General features: G+C 34.2%; 1 protein-coding gene across 16 annotated transcripts in view; it reads right to left on the reverse strand.

Annotated features, from left to right (window-relative positions):
* Positions 1 to 22,444, reverse strand: part of GPHN (gephyrin) — a 429,045-nt gene that overhangs the window by 169,482 nt on the left and 237,119 nt on the right. For 15 of the 16 annotated variants that reach the window (XR_004185388.1, XM_021941883.2, XM_031669113.1 and 12 more), the window contains one exon: positions 1,625 to 1,667. Coding sequence is in view for 15 of the 16 variants with exons in the window: in XM_021941883.2 (XP_021797575.2) it covers positions 1,625 to 1,667 (43 nt within the window). In the remaining variant the exon portion in view is untranslated. Of the gene's footprint in view, positions 1 to 1,624; positions 1,668 to 3,778; positions 3,842 to 22,444 lie in introns of all 16 variants that reach the window. The other variant, XM_021941884.2, reaches the window with a different exon arrangement.

Here is a 22,444-nt window from a genome sequence, read left to right on the forward strand (position 1 = left end):
CTTACCCCTTACAGAGATATAACAGAAAATGACAAGGATAGACAGAGATAAATAGAAGTGTTATTGGTAATAAGACAGATTTTCACCAAGGATAAATGCATTTCCAAATTTAGATTATCAAAGGTGTCCTAAAAAGGATTCCTTACTCCTAGGAGACAAAATACAGTTGGCAACTGGAGAGCTCAAAGAAAATAAATCAAAGTTCAATCTAATGTGAGACTCACCTCACTGTAACAACTGGAAACACTCTCCATGCCCTAAATTGGAGGTTCAAAGGGACTCAGAGGAATTTATTTCTTTGAGGTGTGAGCCACTGTGCCTGGCCAATATAATGGTCTTGGGTGAGCAATAATTGTGCTTGCCCAAGGGTTTGGAGCTAAGATAACAGATTTACAAAACAAAAATGGAAAAATTTACACAAAAAAACCCCAAGAATTTTTACCTTTGTGAAGGTCTCTATTTTTTTATTGTGAAATAAAGATCAGTCACATGAGCACTCTGTGCCCATGTGACCCAACCCCAATAAAAACCCTGAACATTAAGGCTCAGTGAGCTTCCTTGCTTGGCAATACTTGATGCATTCTGTCATACATTGTTGCTGGGAGAAATAAGCAATGTCCATATGGCTCCACTGGGAGAGGGCAACTGGAAGCTTGCATCTGGTTTCTTCTGGACTCTGCCCTATGTATCTTTTTGCCTTTGCTGTTGTTAATCTGTATCCTTTCAGTGTAATAAACCATAACCAGGAGTATAACACAAAAATAATGCGGATATCCTGCTAGAAATAGAAATCATTCAATTTGCTAAAACTCCCAGTGGCATGAGTATCAGTAGACCTATTTCAGTATGACTCCCCTGTACTTCTCTTGATAAAGATCAGGAAGAAGATAGGGTGATGTAATTAAGCTATTAAGTTATAAAGAACAATAATAAAACAATTAGAATTTATACAGCACTTTTTTCTTAGGATCCTAAATCTTTTAAGACACAATTTTCAATGACATCATTTCAAGGATACAGATAAGGAAAACCTATTATAGTTCCTTTTTATAAGATAGAAAAATGAATGATATACAAAGTTAAATGACTTCTGAGTTAACGCTATTAGTGATCAAACCAATAAATAAAATAGAGGATAGAGGATTCTTTACTCTTGGTTTAGGGTTCTATGTTCTAAAACATGCTGCCTGTGAAGTTATGACACGTCAGAAATTCATATTCACAAAATGATTATGATGTACCCTTTTGGGAGCCACATATTCTTTTTTTAGAATTAGCTTCTCTTCAGGAATGTACATTATTATTATTATTATTTTCAGTTAGTTTGTTTTCAAATAACTTTTGGCAGTGAAACAATTAAAGAGATTCAGCGTCACAGAGGAGCTCATTCCTACCCTCCTAGGAGTGTATCAAAGTTCTGGTGTCAGCTTGCAAAAACAATTAGATTAAGGGAAATATTTATTAATATATTGATACTGGCAATATTTTTACAAGGTAAAAGCCCTAATATTCATATTAGTCACACAAATGTTCCCCATTGCTTTCTTCTTTTTTTCACCAAAATATCATTTTTAGCTTTATAAGCTCTAGTTCAGCAGCCCACCAGAAATGGTAAAATACTTACTGGCTCTGAGAATGTTCTCCTTGCTGCTGCACCTGGACTGGACCTGTAGAAAGAGCATAAACTCAGTAATTTAGGGCTTATAGCATGAATAGGCAGATATACATATTTAAAGGGCAAGCTCCTGAGGTCTAGGAGCAAAGGCTTTACATATTAGTATTTCAGATGTCATAACATGTTAGTAAAAATTTTATACTTGTTTCATCTTTTTTATTTATCTTTTCCTCATCTTAAAGAAAGAACTGACTTCTAGAAAAAAATTTGGGGTACAATATTGCAAATTACACAGAGATAAACCAAAGGTGATTTTTTATTCATTTGTATTTAAAAATCAGTATATGGAAATTTGTTACTGTATATTTAGTTGTAAATATTGGCCCTTAATATTAAGGCATTTAGTATATCTCTTGACTAGAATAATAATAAAAACTCAAGTAATAAAGTTGTAACTAAGTATTCCATTACAGTAATTTTTTAGTATGTATATATATTAATGGGAAGAAAATAGAGAAATCCTTACATAACATTTACATTTGTTTCTGATAACCTTTGTTAATTATTGATTATCATAATTTATCATAGTTGTAATATTATGAAATATGCTTCTGTTGAAAATCAATGAAATTGAACAAAATTTATTTACCAGTTCTTAGGTGATATATAATTTATCAATCAGAAACCCTTATGCTTTTACTCCAATGTTTAGGTCAATGTGAAACATTCTTTTCTTTTCTTTTTTTTTTTTTTTGAGACGGAGTTTCACTCTTTTTGCCCAGGCTGGAGTGCAATGGTGCGATCTCAGCTCACCGCAATCTCCACCTCCCGGGTTCAAGTGATTCTCCTGCCTCAGCCTCTCGAGTAGCTGGGATTACAGGCATGTGCCACCATGTCTGGCTAATTTTGTTTTCGTATTTTTAGTAGAGATGGGGTTTCTCCATGTTGGTCAGGCTGGTCTTGAACTCCCGACCTCAGGTGATCCACCCGCCTCGGCCTCACAAAGTGCTGGGATTACAGGTGTGAACCACTGCACCTGGCCTGAAACATTCTTTTAAATGTGACAAAACTGTTATATTCAAGGAGCATGGTACATGTCATTAACATGTTAATTTAAAGGAAACTGTATTTAAGCTCCACACCTCTGCTTCCCATTCCACAGCAGCTTGCCCCAGATGGATATATACACAACAAATTAATTTCTGTAGTTCAACACAATCTACTATCATAATGAAACAACTTATGAAAGGAATGTTGCAACTTAGGGTGGGTTATGGTTGTCCTTCCCTGAAAAAAACAAGTGTTAATGTTAAAAAAAATAAAAATAAAAATAAAAAATAAAAAAGTCACAAACATACATACAAGAAAAAAAATACACACACACACACACACACACACAGACACACCAAAAAAAAAAAAAAAAAAAAAAAAAAAAGGAAAAAATATTCCAAATGTTAGTTGTTCTCTTTTGGCCCAGATTGTTCAACTAGTTTTAAACATACTAGAAGGAAAAAGCTAATCTGAAGATAATATTCTTATATTCTTTTACTCAGAGGTCTTATTTAAGAACAATTCTGGACCAAATGGGAAAGAAATCAATGACTGCTTGAAGAAAATAACACAGGGAAGAAGATGCAAGAATGAGGAAAAGAAAAGTGAGAGAGAGGTTTGAGGGTGTAAATATAGACAATGGAAAATAAAGTATGGAATTACAGAAGGAGACAATATGTAAATGCAGAATGTTCTGCTATTACTCATTAAAAATTCATACCAAGAGGGTAAGAATGACAAATGAACTTGCTGCAAAATAAATAAGCAAGTTGCTATACTATGGAATGAACGTAAGTGTAACTATACCACTACAGCCTTAAAGAAGAAAAGAAACACACACTAACAGACAATAGACAAGCTTAATAAAGAGAGAAACTACATTTTAAAAAGTGATTCAAAGAACACAAGAGAAAGCTAGAAGAGTGAGAGAAAAATCTGGTAGAGAGAAGGAAAAGAAAGGGGGAAATGTTAAAAGACAAAAACAGAGTTCAAAGAAGTCAAATGGAAGTCAAGAAAGTCTTCAACAAGATGTAGAAACAGAAGGAGCCCAAACCCATAGCGCAAAGCAATGTTTGCGAATGGAAAGTGGCTCCTTTGATCAGTAATAGTTACTCTTAAGTCGTAGCCTCTATTCCTCCAGAGTTCATCTTTAAGCCCTTCCAATCTAGAGTGGAGCTAGTGTATGGATAGAAACAAGAGATTTACAATGAACAGAGCAGTTCAGATGAGTAGTTCAAATTGTCTCATAAAATGTTCAACAGATTTATATAATGCCTCTTATATACATTTTCTAATGTATATAATGGAAATGGTGGTGAAGAACTAGTTGGTTTTACCAAAAAAACCCAAACCAAACCAAAACAACAACAAAATACCCTCTCCCATTCCCTAGGTAACTTAAAAAATTAATAACAAAAATCATTCATAACATGAATTGAATAAAGAAACCCAAGTGTTGCTTTGTGGCACCTCAGTTTAGAACTATATATTTCAAACAGCTTTGGTGGAGAAATTTGGATGACGAAAACAGTTCAATTCCCTGACTCTGAGCGTTTATCAAGGTTCATAAATTGCCAACAGCAGTATAATACTTTCCCATTTATATTACATTGGCTATTTGAACCAGATTTGGGGAGAATCACTTTCGTATCAATGATAATAAGAATTTCTTTAGGGATCTTGAGTATGTGTGTGTGTATAAATCAATCAGTCAATCAATCTATACACCACTGAAGAAAACAAAAATTTAAAAATGTTTTTTATTATTTATGCATGTAGCAAATAACTTTTTCTCTTGTACCATGAAACTAGTCCTCTTTATAATATGTACTTAATTTTATACAATTTCAAAATGAAAATTTTACTTAACTCACAATTTAATGGTATACACTTGAAACGATAAACTTGAGAAACAACTATTGTTCTTATACATATGGACTATAAAGAAGGTAACACAGATCTATCTCAAGTTTTATGGCTTCTTGTTTTTTTCTTCTGTTACCCTGGCTTTACTCAATGGGAAAAAAAAGGAAAGCCTGGAAAGCAAAATAAAACAGATTTTGGCCTAACATTAAATTTGTCAGGGATTAGAAATAAAAGGTAAGGCATCTGATTACCTTCTACTTTATTCTATTGGATCATGTTATTTTACTTCAGTTAACATTTGACTTTACAGTATTGACAATTCCCCTTTCAACTGGAATCAAAACTAAAATAACATGTAGAAACAGCATATTATATTAAAATCAATGGAGAAAATAAAAAACATGAGGGACTGAATGAAAACATACGGTATTCATTTACTAATCAAGATTGTTTGAGACATCAAATAACTCATTTCAACATGTGTTTACATGTGTAATATAATTTTTGCTGAAGATCACATCATTCATTAGGAAATCTTAAAATATGAAACAGAAAAACAGAAGGGAGAGCACATAATAAATGTTAGGAACAAAAGTGAAAATGCCTTAAAAAAAGCTGAGGAAATTTTAACAAACAACAAGAATCTTTAGATACAGTTAGAGAAATCACTTACCTTATGCTTAGGTCATAACAAGAATAGCACAGTGTTTAAAGTCAGCTCTTCATTATGGGAGGTACAATTGAAAGCCATAGGTTATAATAACATGAATTGCTACATAGAAATGAAGACTTTTTCAGCCCAACATGAAAAGCTAACTCTTATGGGAGAACATTTCAACTTACGTTAAATGCAACATGAAGAACAATTGAGGGTGTTAAACATCAAAACACACCCAAACACATGAATCTCAAACCAAAAAGAGAGAGATGGCCCAATCTCTCAGGACACAGAAGATTTAATCTGTGACCATAATTCGTGACATATAAGGGAAGGCACATTGCTTTAACAGTGAAAGATGCATGCATAATGTATAACCATCCATTTACCTCCCCACCCTCCACCCAACTTGTACACACACAAGCCCACTAAGATACAGGGGAAAGAATGTAGTGCCAAGCTGTTATGAAGAAAGCAGGACACACGAAAGCATAGCAGTGGTCATGTGATTTGAGAGGTGTTCTTCCCTTAAACCATCCCATCACCATGCTTATTTTAAAGAAGCCAGGAAAAGATTCCCTTTCAATGCTGCAGTAGCTACGAGCCCCCAGCTTGAAGCTAGTGTGTGGAATTTTGATCACCGTTCCCTGCGATGTCAGGGGCTCTCCAGTGGAAGCCAGATGTACTGTAACACCAGTTAGTAGGGGTACAAATGTGTGAATAACAAACATCCTTTCCCTTCTGCATTTCACAGAAGTGAGGGAGGAGAGAAACAAAGAAAATAAAACCCGTGTTAAGAATAGGTTCATAACAATATAAGAATGTATAAGTATTAAAATGGAAATTACATTTGATTGCAGGTTAACACAAATCAGGTTTCAAAAAATTGCCTATTTTGCTGCTCACCAGGCTAATTTGTATTCCTTTTTCTTGTAAATGGTATATAGTATGGCTCATATTGAAAAATTCTGAGCACTTGGTCAGATGGGGTCAAAGTGAAGAACAAAATAAGTCATCTTCTTTGATGGACATTAGGAAAACTATCTTTCCATTTTAAACATGACTTTACTGGCCACTAACCACATTTTAAATTAGAAATTAAGTTTCTGTTTAGCTGCTTACTTACATAATCTGAGAAGTCCTCTGTTTTGGAAAGACACAATTTAAATTTTAATCTTTTTACATTGTTAAAAAAGCAAACAACAAAAAAGCTATTTAGAAACTGTTTCCTAAGTACTCTTCTCTATTATCAATACAAGGTATTTAATAAGGGCTATTCCTGTCAATAATAGGGTTATTTCAGCTCTTCAGAAAAAAATTCAATTTTGCTTTCATATTATTATCCATTTTATTCTTTTTGTGTGAGATGAGCTTTGATTCATGTGTACATCCCAATTTAGTTACCAGATGTCTAAACTGTTCGATGATCACGTACTCATTTTCTCTCTGTCCTTTTATTCTTAGCAGGCCAGAATATCTTGACTTTCCCTTTAATGTGGCTTTGGTATTTTAGGCTCTGGGCCCTCCCATAATCTCAGTTTTCTCACATGAAAAATAAAGATTGTGGCTCAAAGGAGATAATAAATTTATCAGTGATTTTAAGCTATAAAAATGAAAATAAATGTCAGTAGTTGTTATGATCAGTGGTGCCACTGACAGCTATAAAATAAATCTGTGATTACACACCCTCCTCATTATAATGTAGGCAAGCTCTCGTTTCTAACCCAAAGAGAGGGAGAAAATTCTATGTACAGTTATATGTTTCTCAGTAGGGATAGGCCAGAACATTTTGGAAATGTCATAGCCATATGTCCATATGCACGGTAGGCATGCAAGTCATATAATCTACAGCATGGAGCAAAGTCTCAACCAGCTCCTCAAGAAACTACCTTGTATTCTTGAGCTTTTAGATCTGAGACAAGCTGTTGCCTTTCTCTGGAATACACTGTTGCTTATTTTCTGATGCAGATACTACTTGTCCTTTAAGATTCAGCTTAGATTACCCCAGCCATTAAGAAAAAATTCCCAAGTTCCTCAATCAGAAATAATTTCTTCTTTCTCTAAACTCTTTTAGCAGTGTTGAGATATAATTTACCTACCATAAAACTCATTCATATTAAGTATAAAAGTATTAAAAGTTTGATGATTTTTAATAAAGTTATATGGCTGTGCAACCAACACTACAATCTAGGTTGAGATTTGCCTAGATTCTCAAGGCATCTTATTTGAACTTCTAATATAGGACTTATAGAAGTTTATAATATAGAATATGAGTTAATAGTTACTCATATTCCAATTACTGATATGAGTCCCCAAGTAGACCGCAGGTTCTTAGAGGAAAAGGATCATGACTTTATCCTCTTTCTATTTCCCACTACATTAAATACACTGCTTTGTACAGAGGAAATATTTGCTAAATCTGAATGCTTATTTTGTAGTAATTATTTTTCTTTTCAATCTTAGCAAACTAAAATTTATTTTTAATAGTATAAGTATGATCATAGCCATTCCTGTACCTGTTTTATCAGCTTACAAAGAAGTTTTACTTATTTGGACCTGATAGTATTGACAGATAATATGAGAAGTATGTGGATTATAGTTAAGAGATATCTAGGTATCCTACAGAATGATCTCAAGAATTTCAAAATTAATATTATTTAAGGTTAATAACATAGTGACATTTGGAGTCCAGTAAAAGTTTTCTATACCAAGGGTTTCAGGTTAGGTTAAGAAGATTCCTTATTTCCTAAGAGAGCAGGATGTTTTATATCTTACATGGTCTGGTCACTATAATGACAGACATTATAGGAATTTTTGATGCATCATGGCTTATTTTGACTTTAGTTTTTCTACCTTATTAAATTTATTTAAGAGTAATGAGTCTCTGAAAGAATGAACTTCTTTGAGGATTATCTACTCATAAGATTAAGAGGAGAGAGAAAAAGGGACCCATTTACTCAGATTACTTGCCTCTTTAGCCTACCCTGAAACAGAAGCAAAAGTCTGATGTAAATAACATTAAGCCAATAACTCTACAATCTTAGACTCTTACATTCTATTTCTTTCTCTTCTTACTTCTTAAACACAAGTGGATAATTGTTCTAGAAAAGTTTTCTTCCATGGTTCCATTCATGCATCACTTTATTGGAATAAATTAGGATGCAAGTATTTGGCTCACTTGAGTGTAATAATAGCTCTTATGTGTTTAATTAGATTTATGATATCACAGCACATATTCAACTGAAGAACTCAAAGAGTTCTGGCTTATTTATGGCACGAAAGGCAGCATGATAAAGAGGATGTCCTTTGGAGTCCCATGGTATGATTTCCAGTACTGGATTTTCCTCTTCCTAGCTGTGCAACCTTGGATGTGACATTTAACATTTAGAGCTTTAATTTCCTTATCCATAATACGGGGAAAACTAAGTAGGATAGTGTAAGTGAAAGTGAAAACTATTGTAAGTAAAAATAAAATAGAAATTGAAGCTGTTATTATTATCTTTATGAATATTTTAAGTCACATATATTTTATATAGGTAGAATCTGAGGCACGATAAGAAAAAAGAATTTGCTATAAATCATGCTAGGAATCAGTGACAAATAGTAGACGAATTGCCAACTTCCAGACTAAAGCTACAGAAAAAGTCTGAGTAAAGGTGTGAGATTAGCTCTGCTAGGATTAATCTAATTCTCTGTTGTATGATTTTAGTACAGTTGTCTCCTCTCTATGGGTCTTGGTTTTCTTATCTGCAAAATATGGATGTTTCTAGGGGTTTTAACTCAGGTCAATGGGTCCCTTGAGAGAATCTTGTGGGTAAAAGGTCCATTCACTTGGACAGAGAAATGAAATTACAATCTTTATATTTAAAAATCTAATTAATATTTATCTTCTTTCATTATGAGCACAAGCAACAAATCACAGTAATATTAACAGAATCTCTTACTTCAATGGTTGTAAATATCTTTTTATGTTTATCATGATTTCAAATTATAGTAGTTATTAGACCTGCTCCTAGTTTGTTATTTAATACATTTAAAAATAGGCATTTATTATTATATCACAGTTTGTTTTAAGAGTTATTTTGATCACGATTTGAATTCGTTTTCTAATGCTATATATTTTATTTTATACACTTCAAAACATTTTAGCCTTTGACCAACTACCACATGAGTCCATGGCAGAAAAAAGGTTAAACGCCTCTGAGCCAGATAATTTCCAAGCCTCCTTTTATCTGCAGAATATTATAGCTATATGAAACCTTTCCCACCTCTATTTGCTGTCTTTTATCAAATCGTATATAAAAGGTGTCCATTTTTTTAGAAAATTATATAAAATTGGTCACCGAATTAAACAAATGCCCACTTAATAGACCAAAACAAGAAATAAAAAAGGAACATTGTTGCTTAAAAAAGTTATTAAATCCTCAGGGTTAAAAAAAATTCTGCTTCAGCTGTGCCTTTCCCATTAGTTCAGATGAACTAATCATTTAACAGTAATCACATTTAAAAACCTCTAATCAAAGGTAAACTTCCATACACGCACACATACACACATAAAAACAGACACACGTGTGTATGTATCCATAACCATTTATTCTTTGAATTTTCAGTCATTTATTGCTCACTGATAGAGAGTAGCAATGTTATTTTTTATTTTTATTTTTTTCCCCGAGATGGAGTCTTGCTCCGTCACCCAGGCTCCAGTGGAGTGGCATGATCTTGGCTCACTGCACCTCCGCTTCCCGGGTTCAAGCAACTCTCCTACCTCAGCCTCCCGAGTAGCTGGGACCACAGGTGTGCACCACCACACCTGGCTAATTTTTGTATTTTTAGTAGAGATGGGGTATAACCATGTTAGCTAGGCTGGTATTGAACTCCTGACCTCATGATCTGCCTGCCTTGGCCTCCCAAAGTGCTGGGATTACAGGCTTGAGCCATAGGGTCCGGCCTGCTATTTTTTAAAATCTACATATAACATAAGAGTATGCTGGCAAACAGACAATACTTATAAGCAAAACAATTTTATAAATCTTTTCCAGGGGACCATTCTTAAATGTTTTCCCACTGTTATATAAATTTTCATTGTTAAATTCCACTGAGCTTTCCTAAGTTCTAGGTTAATGCGAAAAATACTTCCTTTTCAGTATTGACCCATTCTTAAGTTGGAAGTGTGTCAGGTTATATAGCTGGAGATGTTAATTATAATTACCACTGAAAAATCAAAGCTTGTTTATGCTTCTTTATAGGTAACTTGGTGAGTTCCTTACTTGTTCTTAAAGAAAATATTAAAATATGTAGAACACACTTTCTATTCTTTAGAACTGGTTATCACCATGACTCAAGAAAATATGAATTTAATCATCAATGTTAAATGTTCTTAATATATATCCTATATAAAGCTTTAATTCCAAGTTGAACCATGCTCAGTAACCTCTGAAAATTTTGCAAATCCCAGGCTGGTCTCCTCTTGGTAACAACAATAATTTTGGTTTGGTGCTTGTTCTGAAAATTTCAATGTTGATCATAAATATGAAGAAAAATTACTACCCAAATTATATAATGTATTACAAAGCTAAATGAAGTATTTTTGGCTAAGAGGAATTTCAGATTATTCATTATTTCCCAAACTTAAGATGGATAACTGATTATTTTACAGAGTAATTACTCTTCATTCTAAAGGTTAGAAGGCCGGAATTATTGCTGGTTTTAGGTCATACAGCAAAGTAGTAATAGAACTTGGTTCTCTTGACTTCCAAACTTAAATATCTGTACACTATCAATCACTCTACCTTTCTAAGCTAACAATCACAATCATTGCATTCCTAATCACACCTTGCATTTTCATTGCCTCTTTGCTCTTGACTATTTCTCTTAGCGATGAGAACCACTGAGAATAGGGATTTGAATGTAGGAGTGACGGAGAATGGTATAACAAAAGGAACTTTGGGGAATAGCATTCTGGAAACAAACTGTCTAGATTTGAATTTTGGCTCTATCATTATTAGCTGTATAACACTGTATAAGTCATAACCTCACATATAAAATGAAGATAATAACAACATCTATCTCATAGAATATTTGCAAAGAAAATAAGAATACATGTAAAGTCCTTGCTTAGAGATACATGTAAAGTGCTTGCATAGAGAGTGTTTAGCTCAGAGTTAACAGTATATATTGTTAGCTATTACTATATTGTTCTTCCTACTATCATCCTTTTGTTTGGATGATATACTAGACCTGTAATAAGAAATGTTGATTTTTTCTTTGTTTTGCACTTGTGTGATTTTGACAGTTCTCAAAAGTAAGATCAAGTGAGATTAATTTAGGTGAGTATGTGAACAGGAAGTTTTCAGAAAATATTAATTATAAAAAATAGAGGCCAAGGAATAGATACAGTCAATAATATAAAAACTTGAATTATTGAGCATTTGTAATTATTATGCACTTTTTGGCACTTCTGGAAGAAAGTCACATTTGTTTTCATTAAGCATGAAGTTTGAAATGCTGAGTTTTTAATTAGATTTAATATTCTTAGTTTTCATTCTTAAATGCCGTGTCCTATCACCTATTTGTTCAGTAAAAAAACCCTAATGTTTTACTCATTTCAGTGTGGCTGTATTGTTTTCCTTTCTAAATCATATTTTAGTATTGATTGAAAAAGTTGACTTTATTTTTCTAAATGCTTAACTAGCATGCATAAGGCACATGAAAGATGTACAAATATATGTCTATACTGCATTAGTAAAGTGGCAACAGCTTAGAAAGTGTGTAGAAAAGTTTCTTCAAGAAATAGATAAGAACTAGGCATTCTGATGCCTAGTATTACAGCTATGTATGGTATACATTATATTGCTAATCAAGCCTCTCATGATCTAATCAAGTAATAGTTAACAAATACAGTTTAATAACATATAACTCATTTTCAGGATAAGCAATATAGGTAGGATTATTTCAGATGTATGTAAAGTTTTTTCTTAACATAAGCCCTACACCTGCAGGTCCAGAGACATGCACTAATTAGATCGGCTAAAGCTAGAGACTTGTGTATGTAGCGAATCCTCTTTTCCGCAGACAAAACATAGGAAGTTAGGCTAGCTAAATAACCTTGACTAAATTATTTCAAGTATTAGTTTACACATCTACAAAAATCAAGATAATACTATTCATTTATTGAACAAATATGTGGAAAAAAGAAATGAACAACAACAACAACAATAATAAAGAATTTGTGTTGAGCTAAGCTCAGTTGCCCAGAGCCAATGCCAGGCTCTTATCTAGGTGCTGGAGGTAAAACATGAACAAAATTGACAAAGACTTTGCTATCTTGGAATTTACATTCTAATAGTAGTAGACAGATGATAAGCACCTAAACTAATAAGTACATAAATAAGATAGTTTCAGAAAGCAGTTAGTGCTATAAAGAAAATAAAATACAGTAATGGAATAAAAGAATAAGTAGTGATAAGGTATAGCTATTTTAGACAGAGTAAGCAAGGAAGACTTCTCCAAGTAAGTATCATTTTAGTTAAGATTTGAGACAGCCAGATGAAGATCATGGGGAAGAACTTTCCAGGCTGAGGAAACAGCTAGAGGTGTGCAAAAGCTCAAATATTTTGTTGAGTTTCCACCTCATAGGATTATTGTGAGACTAAAATAAGCTAATGCATGTAGAGCATTTGTTACTATACCCAACATTGTATAAAGGACAAATACATGTTATTCTGATAATAATGAAAGTGACAATAATAATGGCTATAATGACTATGATACAGACTGAAATTACTCTCCTCAATCCCTCCTAGCCTGGAACTATTTGTAACCTCTTCCATATCAAAGAAGACTGTTGTAATTGGTCAGAAGGGCCAAAGATTGGTAATAAAAAGACACATAGGTGTTCAGACTTAGGGTTCCAGCAAAGTGGGATACAAAAGTACCTTTTGGGAAAAAATCTGCTATTTCATAAAAGTCAATGAAGGCATCTCTTAAAAGACAGAGTACAATTTTTGTTGTTTATTGACGTTTTACCATAAATAAATTTATGCATTAAAGCTGTGATATCATAATGTTATTGATCCACGATAGCTACTACAGTTGTTAGTATTCTCTTGACAGTTAGATTTGTATCTATAAGTGTTGAGGCATTCTCAAAATTTATGGAAAGATGCATCACATGGAATATAATAACCATCAAACTAGAGAAAACTTAATTATAAAGATTTTTTTTTAGCAATCATTAACCTCCATGTCCAAAGTACATGAAGTTTCATTTGGGACAGAACAATGTTATTAAAAATGCCAGGAGGTGTTTTGGTTCAGTGTTAGTGATTTTTGTTTCATTTGCATTCCAGTTTGGTTCCTTTTGATTTCCTATATATTGCTAGTATAGATGTACACAGCGGTTTAGTTAGGATTAGCCAGAGTAGTTCTGAGACATCTTGCCTGTTTCTGATCAGTTTATTTTATTGTAATCTGAGCACAACAAACAGAAGTGATCAAAAATATATTATATAATCTGTGTATTTATATACACTACACACACATACACACTTATTTAGTGGGTCTGTGTATTCTATCTTCGTAGCATGTACTAAAAATCATTAAAGTTATACTACAAACCAGTAGGTTACTTAAAAATAAATATAAGCAGAAAGAGAGAAATAGGACTACAAAGGATCCTGGGAAATACAGCATTATTCAAATGCCAGGCCAACATATGTCACATATGTGGAAAGAATGCAATCCTAATTTTCCTTTTTTTTTTTTTTGAGACAGGGTTTCACTCTATTGTTCAGGCTACAGTGCAGTGGTGTCATCATAGCTCACTGCAGCCTCAACCTCCTGGACTCAAGTGATCCTCCCACCTCAGCCTCCCAAGTAGCTTGGTACCACAGGCATGTGACATCACCCCCAGATAATTTTTTTTTTTTGTAGAGGAGGGGTCTCCCTATGTTGTCCAGGCTGGTCTCAAACTCTTGGGCTCAAGTGATCCTCCTGCCTTGGCCCACCAAAGTGTTGTGATTAAGGCATAAGCCACTGTGCCAGGCCCTTAATATTCTATCTGTTTTGTTCTTATATGAGAATTCCATGCAAAGGAAATTTGAACTTTGTCACAGTTGTTCAGTTTCCTAAAAATATATCAAAAGATCTGAATAAATCATAGTAAAACATTAAAATTTGCTAAATCTAAATGGTTACCAGATGGGTGTTTGTTATATTACCTGTTGTTTACTATATACAATATTTGAGACATTTCATTAAATAATGGGAACTATAAAAAAAAAAACAACAACAAATTTTCCAAAGGACATTTACATTAGGCTTTCAACACCCCAAAACACTGTAGCCTGGATTTCTCAAATTTAGAATTTGACATCATCTAAATACCCGTTTGCACTCTTTATCCTAAGAACAAACAAGGCCAATGTTTTCAACCCATATATATTTTTCATTATTTTTTTTCCTTCATAAATATTTATTGAACTGAGAATGCTATTAAATTCTAACCACTGTCCTAGACAGTTTCACCACTGACCAATTTGCTTCCTTCCTGGGGTTGCTTCAGGTGGCTTTGTTGTGCCTTGCATTGCTCAGTTATCACATGGGCAATATAACTGTATCAAACTCTGCAGAAATTCATCCATCAGAGCTTTCCGACTCTTACATTCCACATGTTTTAAAAAATTCCTACTTGGAAAAATTTTAAAAACTTTTCCATGTAGGAAATTTTTAAATGGTAATTCTTTGTTTTACATATGTTTCTTTATTCTTTTTCTTTCTTTCTTTCTTTTTTGAGAGAGTCTCGCTCTGTCGCCCAGGCTGGAGTGCAGTGGCGCGTTCTCGGCTCACTGCAAGCTCCGTCTCCCGGGTTCACGCCATTCTTCTGCCTCAGCCTCCCGCGTAGCTGGGACTACAGGTGTCCGTCATCATGCCCGGCTAATTTTTTTGTATTTTTTTTTTAGTAGAGACGGGGTTTCACCGTCTCAGCCAGGATGGTCTCGATCTCCTGACCTCGTGATCTGCCCGCCTCGGCCTCCCAAAGTGCTGGGATTATAGTAGTGAGCCAGCGCGCCCGGCCTATTCTTAACTTACTCTATATTATCTGTAGAACTCCCTACTTTCTCTTCTCTTTTCTTCAATTCACCATCCTTATTATTTCTTTCTGATAAAAGTTAATAGCAGTTAACATGGGAGGAGCTCAAGGGTAATTTTAATTTTATCTTTGCTTATCTATATTCTTTACTGAATGTATGAAAAACAATACAAAAGTTATCTAAAAGAAAAACACGGCTGGGTGTGGTGGCTCATGCCTGTAATCCCAGCACTTCGGGAGGCCGAGGCCAGCACTTCGGGAGGCCGAGGCAGGCAAGTCACCTGAGGTCAGGAGTTCAAGACCAGGCTGGCCAACATGGTGAAACCCCATCTCTACTAAAAATACAAAAATCAGTGAGGCGCAGTTGTGTGCGCCTATAATCTCAGCTACTTGGGAGGCTGAGGCAGGAGAATTGCTTGAACCTGGGAGGTGGAGGTTGCAGTGAGCTGAGATCACACCACTGCACTCCAACCTGGGCATCTAAAAAAACAAAAACAAAAACGAAACAAACAAAAACCCCCAGAAACTCTTATTGAAAATGTCATTTGATTAAAAAATTGTAGAATTCAAACCTTTTAGTATAATATAGACCATTTTACTATTTGTTCAAACCAGTTTTATTCAATTGTTTATAGATTTATTTTGAGCCATCAATGCATTGTTCCTCAGTCCTTCCCATGCATACACATCTACAATAAGACATTTGGGATCAGTTTATGGTCTATCATAGAACAGCTGTGAAGCTAACTAGATTCACAAGTCTGTAACCCTAGACCCATTAACGTTATGTTTTAACTCAAGCTGAAAAAGGCATATTCTGTTTATAAATAGTCTTTTGACAGGGTCATTATATGATGCACAGAATTTTTACAGTTAGAAATATTGTATCTAATTTATTTATGTTAGTTTCACCCACGTTACCTCTCCTATATTCCTGTGAGCTACTTGCCTAGAATTTAGGCTCAGTGTACCAGAACATAAAAGCAGCTATGCTACGCCCATTTTGTTCCTTTGAAGCACACTGAAACACAGTAATTAATAACAATTGTTAAGGTTCATACTCTTTCTCAGTGGCTGAAATGGGTTATTATTCATTGAAAAAGGAAAGGAAATGAAATAGCTACAAATGAAGAGACAGGTGATTTCTAACAAAAAAGACAAACACACAAGGAAAGAGAAAAGAAGCACAAGAAAAAATAAAGTGTAGGAAACTGCAGTGAGAAAGTGCGTTAATGTAAATGAGGTAATAAGTAATGGGACAGGGATTCTTAGATTATTCTTCTCTTCGCATTTTTTTCTCTTCACATTTTTTACTTCAACCTTCAAAACATAAAGCAGACTGTAAAAGCACAAACATAACCCCTGATCTGGAACTGTCTTTTAAGTTAATAGGCAGTAATCAAAAGGCATAGCTTATAAAATTTAAAAAGGGCTGGGTGCAGTAGCTAACACCTGTAATCCCAGCACTTTGGGAGGCTGAGGTGAGAGGATTGCTTAAGCCCAAAAACCCTGTCTCTACTAAAAACACAAAAATTAGCTGGGCATAGGGGCATGCACTTGTAGTCCCAGCTACCTGGGAAGCTGAGGTGGGAGGATTGTTTGAGCCCAGAAGGCGGAGGTTGCAGTGAGCCAAGACTGTGCCACTGTACTCCAGGCTGGGTGACAGAAAGAAACCCTGTCTTAAATAAATAAACAAATAAATAAAGATGTGTAAGAGAAAAGGCAGGTATTTTGACCCACATCATGACTAATCTTTTTTTTTTTTTTGGAGACTGTGTCTCACTCTGTTGCCCAGGCTGGAGTGCAGTGGAGTGATCCTGGTTCACTGCAACCTCTGCCTCCCGCATTCAAGCAATTCTCTTGCCTCAGCCTCCTGAGTAGGCTAATTTTTGTGTGTGTATTTTTAGTAGAGGTGGGGTTTCACCATGTTGGTCAGGCTGGTCTTGAACTCCTGACCTCGTGATCTACCCACCTCGGCCTCCCAAAATGCTGGTATTACAGGTATGAGCCACCATGCCTGGTCGACTAATCTTAAGAGCAGTTGCAAGTATATCCTCCTTGCAGGTGGGATGTTTAAAAGGAAGCCAAAGTGATTTCAGACACAGCTTTTAAAGCAAATGACATAGTATGACTCCCTCTAGCACATACATAGTATGACTGCCTTTACTACCTCACCTTTGTTCTATAAACTGCTGCTTATGCTCTGCAACTACTTAAAATGGGAAAGTTAGAACAAGTGACCTATCCTTTAAATGCTGAAGTAAAAAAGGAATGAAAAACGATGTCTAGTTTCCTTCCTCCCTTTTTAATTTTCTCCATCCCTCCCTTCTCTCTCTTCCATCACCCCTCCCTCTTTTTCATTCATCATTAATTTGCAGCTAACAGGACATATGACTATAAAGCAAAGTCCAGGTAGATAACTCTAGCTGGGGAACATTTCAGATCAGAAATAGAGATCAGTTATGTCTGAAAGTTAGATAACTGCAAGTGAAAGCAGTGCATGACATAGGTTGACTGAAAGAGTGGTACTTAACATGCACAAGAGCACTTTAGAAATGCTACTGTCACTGACCTGTAATAGTAAGAATGGCTAATGACAGAGACCTTTGCCATATGGTAGCAGTTGAAGTTGAATGAATAACATTTTGATTTTCCCTTTGAACTCTTGAACTGTGCTGCGTGGCTCTAAAACTAATACATTGGTGAAGTTATAGATAAACTTGGTATGTGGAAAGGGAAATGAACTAAAGGATGTCATTTAGATGATCCAGAGCTGCTGGTCACGCAACATTTTTTGTTTATTTATATTTCATCAGCCCACCTATCAAAGGTTGGAGGAACTGACAGTTGTCTGGTTCAATTACTGTATTTATGTTAATAAATTAAGCAAAATTTAGTAACTCATAGCCCAGAAACATGATTTAGAAAAATAAATGCCAAATTTTGGGACCATTTATTTACTTCCTATATTTTCAAGGTGAAACGGTAATGTAAAAGGAAAAAAAGATTTATTTTCACTTGGAAAAATAACATCTGGTTTATTTTCTACCAAGTAAAAATTGTATACATTAAAGTAAGATGAATGCTTAATGGAATTAATGAAGGATGCTGATTGTTTAAACATCAAACCAGTGTTCCTAATAAACTTAAAATACTGGAGGCAATTATAAAGTTTATTAAAAACAGTTTGGAATTGTCATGGATACGAGGGAGTTAAGTCATTTTTGATATATTTTATGCTGGATGATTAGGCTGTGAAATTGTATAGTAAGACAATTAAAATCAGTCTTAATTTGACCCAAAATATTTCAGACTCTGAGCCAAATGTTCGAGACAGCACACACATGAAGACTGACTCAACATTTCCTCATATAATCTCTTTCAGGTCTCACTGGCAACCTTTTTTCTCTTTCCTACTCTTCCACCCAAGTGCATTCTTTGAAGGGACTCCTAACCTCCACAATTGATGATTATTAGTGATTAATTTAGCAGCATCTGACTGAAGACCATTTTTACCTCAGTTCACACTTTCATTTCTAGGGATTTCCCTTCTTTGTCAAGCATTACACAGAAGTTCACCATTAATCTAAAGCTTCAATATTAAATCCAAAGGGGCTAGATTGCTATGGAATTTTTTCTTCAGTGCAGACGCACACAGCAGCCTTTTCAGAGTCATGCATTAGTTCATGCCACGCTTCTCAACAAGAACATTTAAGCATGGTAGCCCAAACAGAATTAGATTTAATTGCTGTTTGTTGGTATAGCAGCAAGTTGCCAAAGAGAAAAAATAGCAGCAAGCTGGGTTTTCATGACTCCAGGCAATACTGGGTGCAGAATGGTATGAACAAAATTTCAAAAATAGACCCTCTTTTTCGTATCCTGAGGCAGATAGAAATAGGACAAGGAAAATTGCTAATGTAATTGAAAACTATGGCTATAAAAAGACCACAAGAATCTGAATTCCATTCAGGGTTTCATGAAACATTAATCCAAAAATATGTTTAAAGTCTTTCTGAATTCACCTTTGTTCTGTAAGTTGCTGCTTATGCTCTGCAACTATGTAAAATGGGAAAGTTAGAACAGGTGACCTATTGTTTAAATACTGATGTCGAAAAAGAAATGAAAAACTACGGTAGTTTCCTTCCTTCCTTTTTTATTTTCTCCTTTCTTCCCTTCTCTTTTTTCCACTGCCCCTTTTTTATTCTTCTTTTCCTCTTAAAATACAAAACACTTGAGTACCAATATACCTACTTTTTCTCCCTTGTCAATTCCAAGGGAGAAATATAATACATATATTATATATATAATATTAGTCTTTCTAGATAAAATCCATATCCAACTGTTTTATTGTAAAATAAAATTATTTTATATAATAACCCTTACTGTGTTTTGTAATTATTTGCTTTCTCTAGTAATAAAAGTCACATGGAAATTAAGTCAAATTCACTTTAAAAGGTAGATTTGAAAGTGATGCAAGCACATATATTCAAAGGGTACAGGTGACTTCAACTTATCAACCAATGCATTGACACTTATTCATGGACATAAAATAAGTCATCGAAAAATGAAACATGAGTCTGTGTTCCCAAGATATTTAAGTTAAAAAGAAGCAAGTCAGTATGATAAATCAGGCATACTTATAAAACACTCTGACATCATATACATGTGACTATACAAGTTGAATTTTTCAAAGCTAATGGAAAGGATATCACCATATATTCTCCATTTCTATTTCTAATTTAGCCTATTTCTGATGATGGAATACAGTGTAGAAAAAGCCCTCAAGTTCTCTATAAATCTTAGCTGTATAATTCTCGTTAAAAATGAGAATAAAAATGTAAATCCTTTCACAGGGAGGTGCTGCCTGAAGGTGAAAGAATACTATTAAAAAACCTTAAATAAATATAATAGATTTAGGATTTAAGACTGTAAATATTGTGGATGAATCTACTTTGGAGAATGACAGCTGCAACTGTAAAGGGTAGCAAGCACTTATTCATATAATTAAATGGCTAAAAATGCATGGGAAATGCTATCACGATGTTTAAAATGGATTCCATAAGACTCAAAATATGCCCTTAAATTCAACTTAGTGAATGAAAAAAAAAAAAAAAAAAAAAAAAAGACCAAATTCCCTTTCACAAACTACTTTTGCTGTGCATATGCTAATCATTCTGTCCTATAATGCTTCCTGAGCTCCTCTTTCTTTCAGGGTCTCTTATATCACCCAAATATATTAGGTAACTCAATAAAGCTGATTAAAGGATTTAAAGGATGAAAATTTGCATTCTCTTCCAGTAAGTCATATTTATAAAGAGTAATGTCATGCCTTGCCTTTATCTCTCCTTTCCAAGATGTCTGAACTTGGCAAATTAATTAAATAAGCCTTACTACCAACCTGACACCATCTCTGATAGATAAAAATGTGGCCTAAAGAAATAGGTACTATGGCATTTTAAAGTTATGTAATAAGACTCCAAAAACTCAACTCTATTCTAGGAAAATCTGCCTTTACCAAATTCTTTTTTTGTGACTTAACAATAATTTGGTGAAATTTAAAATAACTCCCTCATGACTATTCTGTGAACACGGGACTCAAGAATGGTGATTTTCTACAGACTTTTTTGACCCGATTAGTAAAGACGTTTAGTTTTCAAAGCCAAAGACATTTCCTCTAGTCATATTTTAGAACAACATAGCCTGAATTCATAGATTATGATTTTTAAAAAATGGACAATATTTCAATTTGTAAAATCACTAAGGCCCCATATTTAATTTCTGCAACATTCTCTATATGCTTAATATGGCAATATCTACTCTGTAGCATGTATAGATGTTAAATAAATGCTTGCTGACTTATTATGACCTACTGGTAGTTTCAGCAAAACTGAAAGTATAAACAACCAAGGAAAAATAACAAAACAAGATCAATTACAAGTTTTACATTCACACAGCACATTCAAACCATTATGGTCTTTTAAGCTCTGAGTATGTTTTCTATACACATTTGGCTCTCTGACTGAATTTTCATGTAAAAAATAAAATGCACACAGGATAACAAGATATAATCCCTTTCATATTGTACCTGAAAAATTCTGTTTTTACATTCATGATGAATTAGCTTTGTCATGACTCCCTTCCAGTTTCTGAAATTTCATCAGAATATCCCTTCCGAGGAACATAAAGGTATAGTTTATTCAAATTTTAGAGATGGGTAAACTGGGGCAAAGAGAAATGCAATTACAGCTCACCACGTCTGATTAAATCAGACACAGACCTGGCAGTAGAAATCATTACTTCTTTTAACTCACAGTCAGTCATACATCTGTTTAACTTTGCTCTGTTGACTCAAAGATCTATATCTTGTTTACAAGATATGAAGGATACAGAGGGTATTTAATAAGTAGCACTTAATAAATGATTAAAGAATCATTCAGAAAAATCATCATTTACTAGGAAGAGGCAGCAAGAAGTAATCTAGGACTAATAATATCACACTACAGAAAATTTACTGAAATTTAATGATACTGGCATAAATCTTTAATATAAACATTTAATTCATATACTCCTTCAACAAACATTGACTGATGATGCTGTGGGGAAGTCCTTGTCCCAATTTCTATAGTTTCCTCCTCCCTTTACCTTCCATTATAATGAGTACTGTAAGGAAGACTGAGCTGTCAAAGGAAGAAAACAGGATGTAGATCCCATTGCCACTCAGAATTTGTCAGGTAAAATGCCTTGAAGTAGGCTGGATTCTGTTAGAAGTTAAAGTTCATTTTCCTAAGAAATAATGTTATAACTAGTAGATACATTCCTACATTAATTCATATATGTCAATTTAAATCTCAATTCAGTTACTAATAGTATAATACCAGCTAATTAAGAGTTATATGAACACTAGTCTAGAAATCTAGTCACTATTTATAAAGTTACTTTTTGTGAGGAAGTGCTTTGCCCACTTACAAACTGGTGATTGCTTGTAGCATATGACATATAATAGAATACAAGGACAATATAATACTGATAATAAAAAACCACTATTCCTACTAGTCATCTTTGGGGTGTGTTTATGTGCATAACTAATCCAGACACTAAATGGGAAAGTGATTTTGGAGAAAAAGACAATTGAAAAACTGGAGAAGATAGTCACCTGGCAGAACGA

The sequence above is a fragment of the Papio anubis genome, chromosome 7 (assembly GCF_008728515.1).
Source record: "Papio anubis isolate 15944 chromosome 7, Panubis1.0, whole genome shotgun sequence".
NCBI lineage: Eukaryota > Metazoa > Chordata > Mammalia > Primates > Cercopithecidae > Papio > Papio anubis.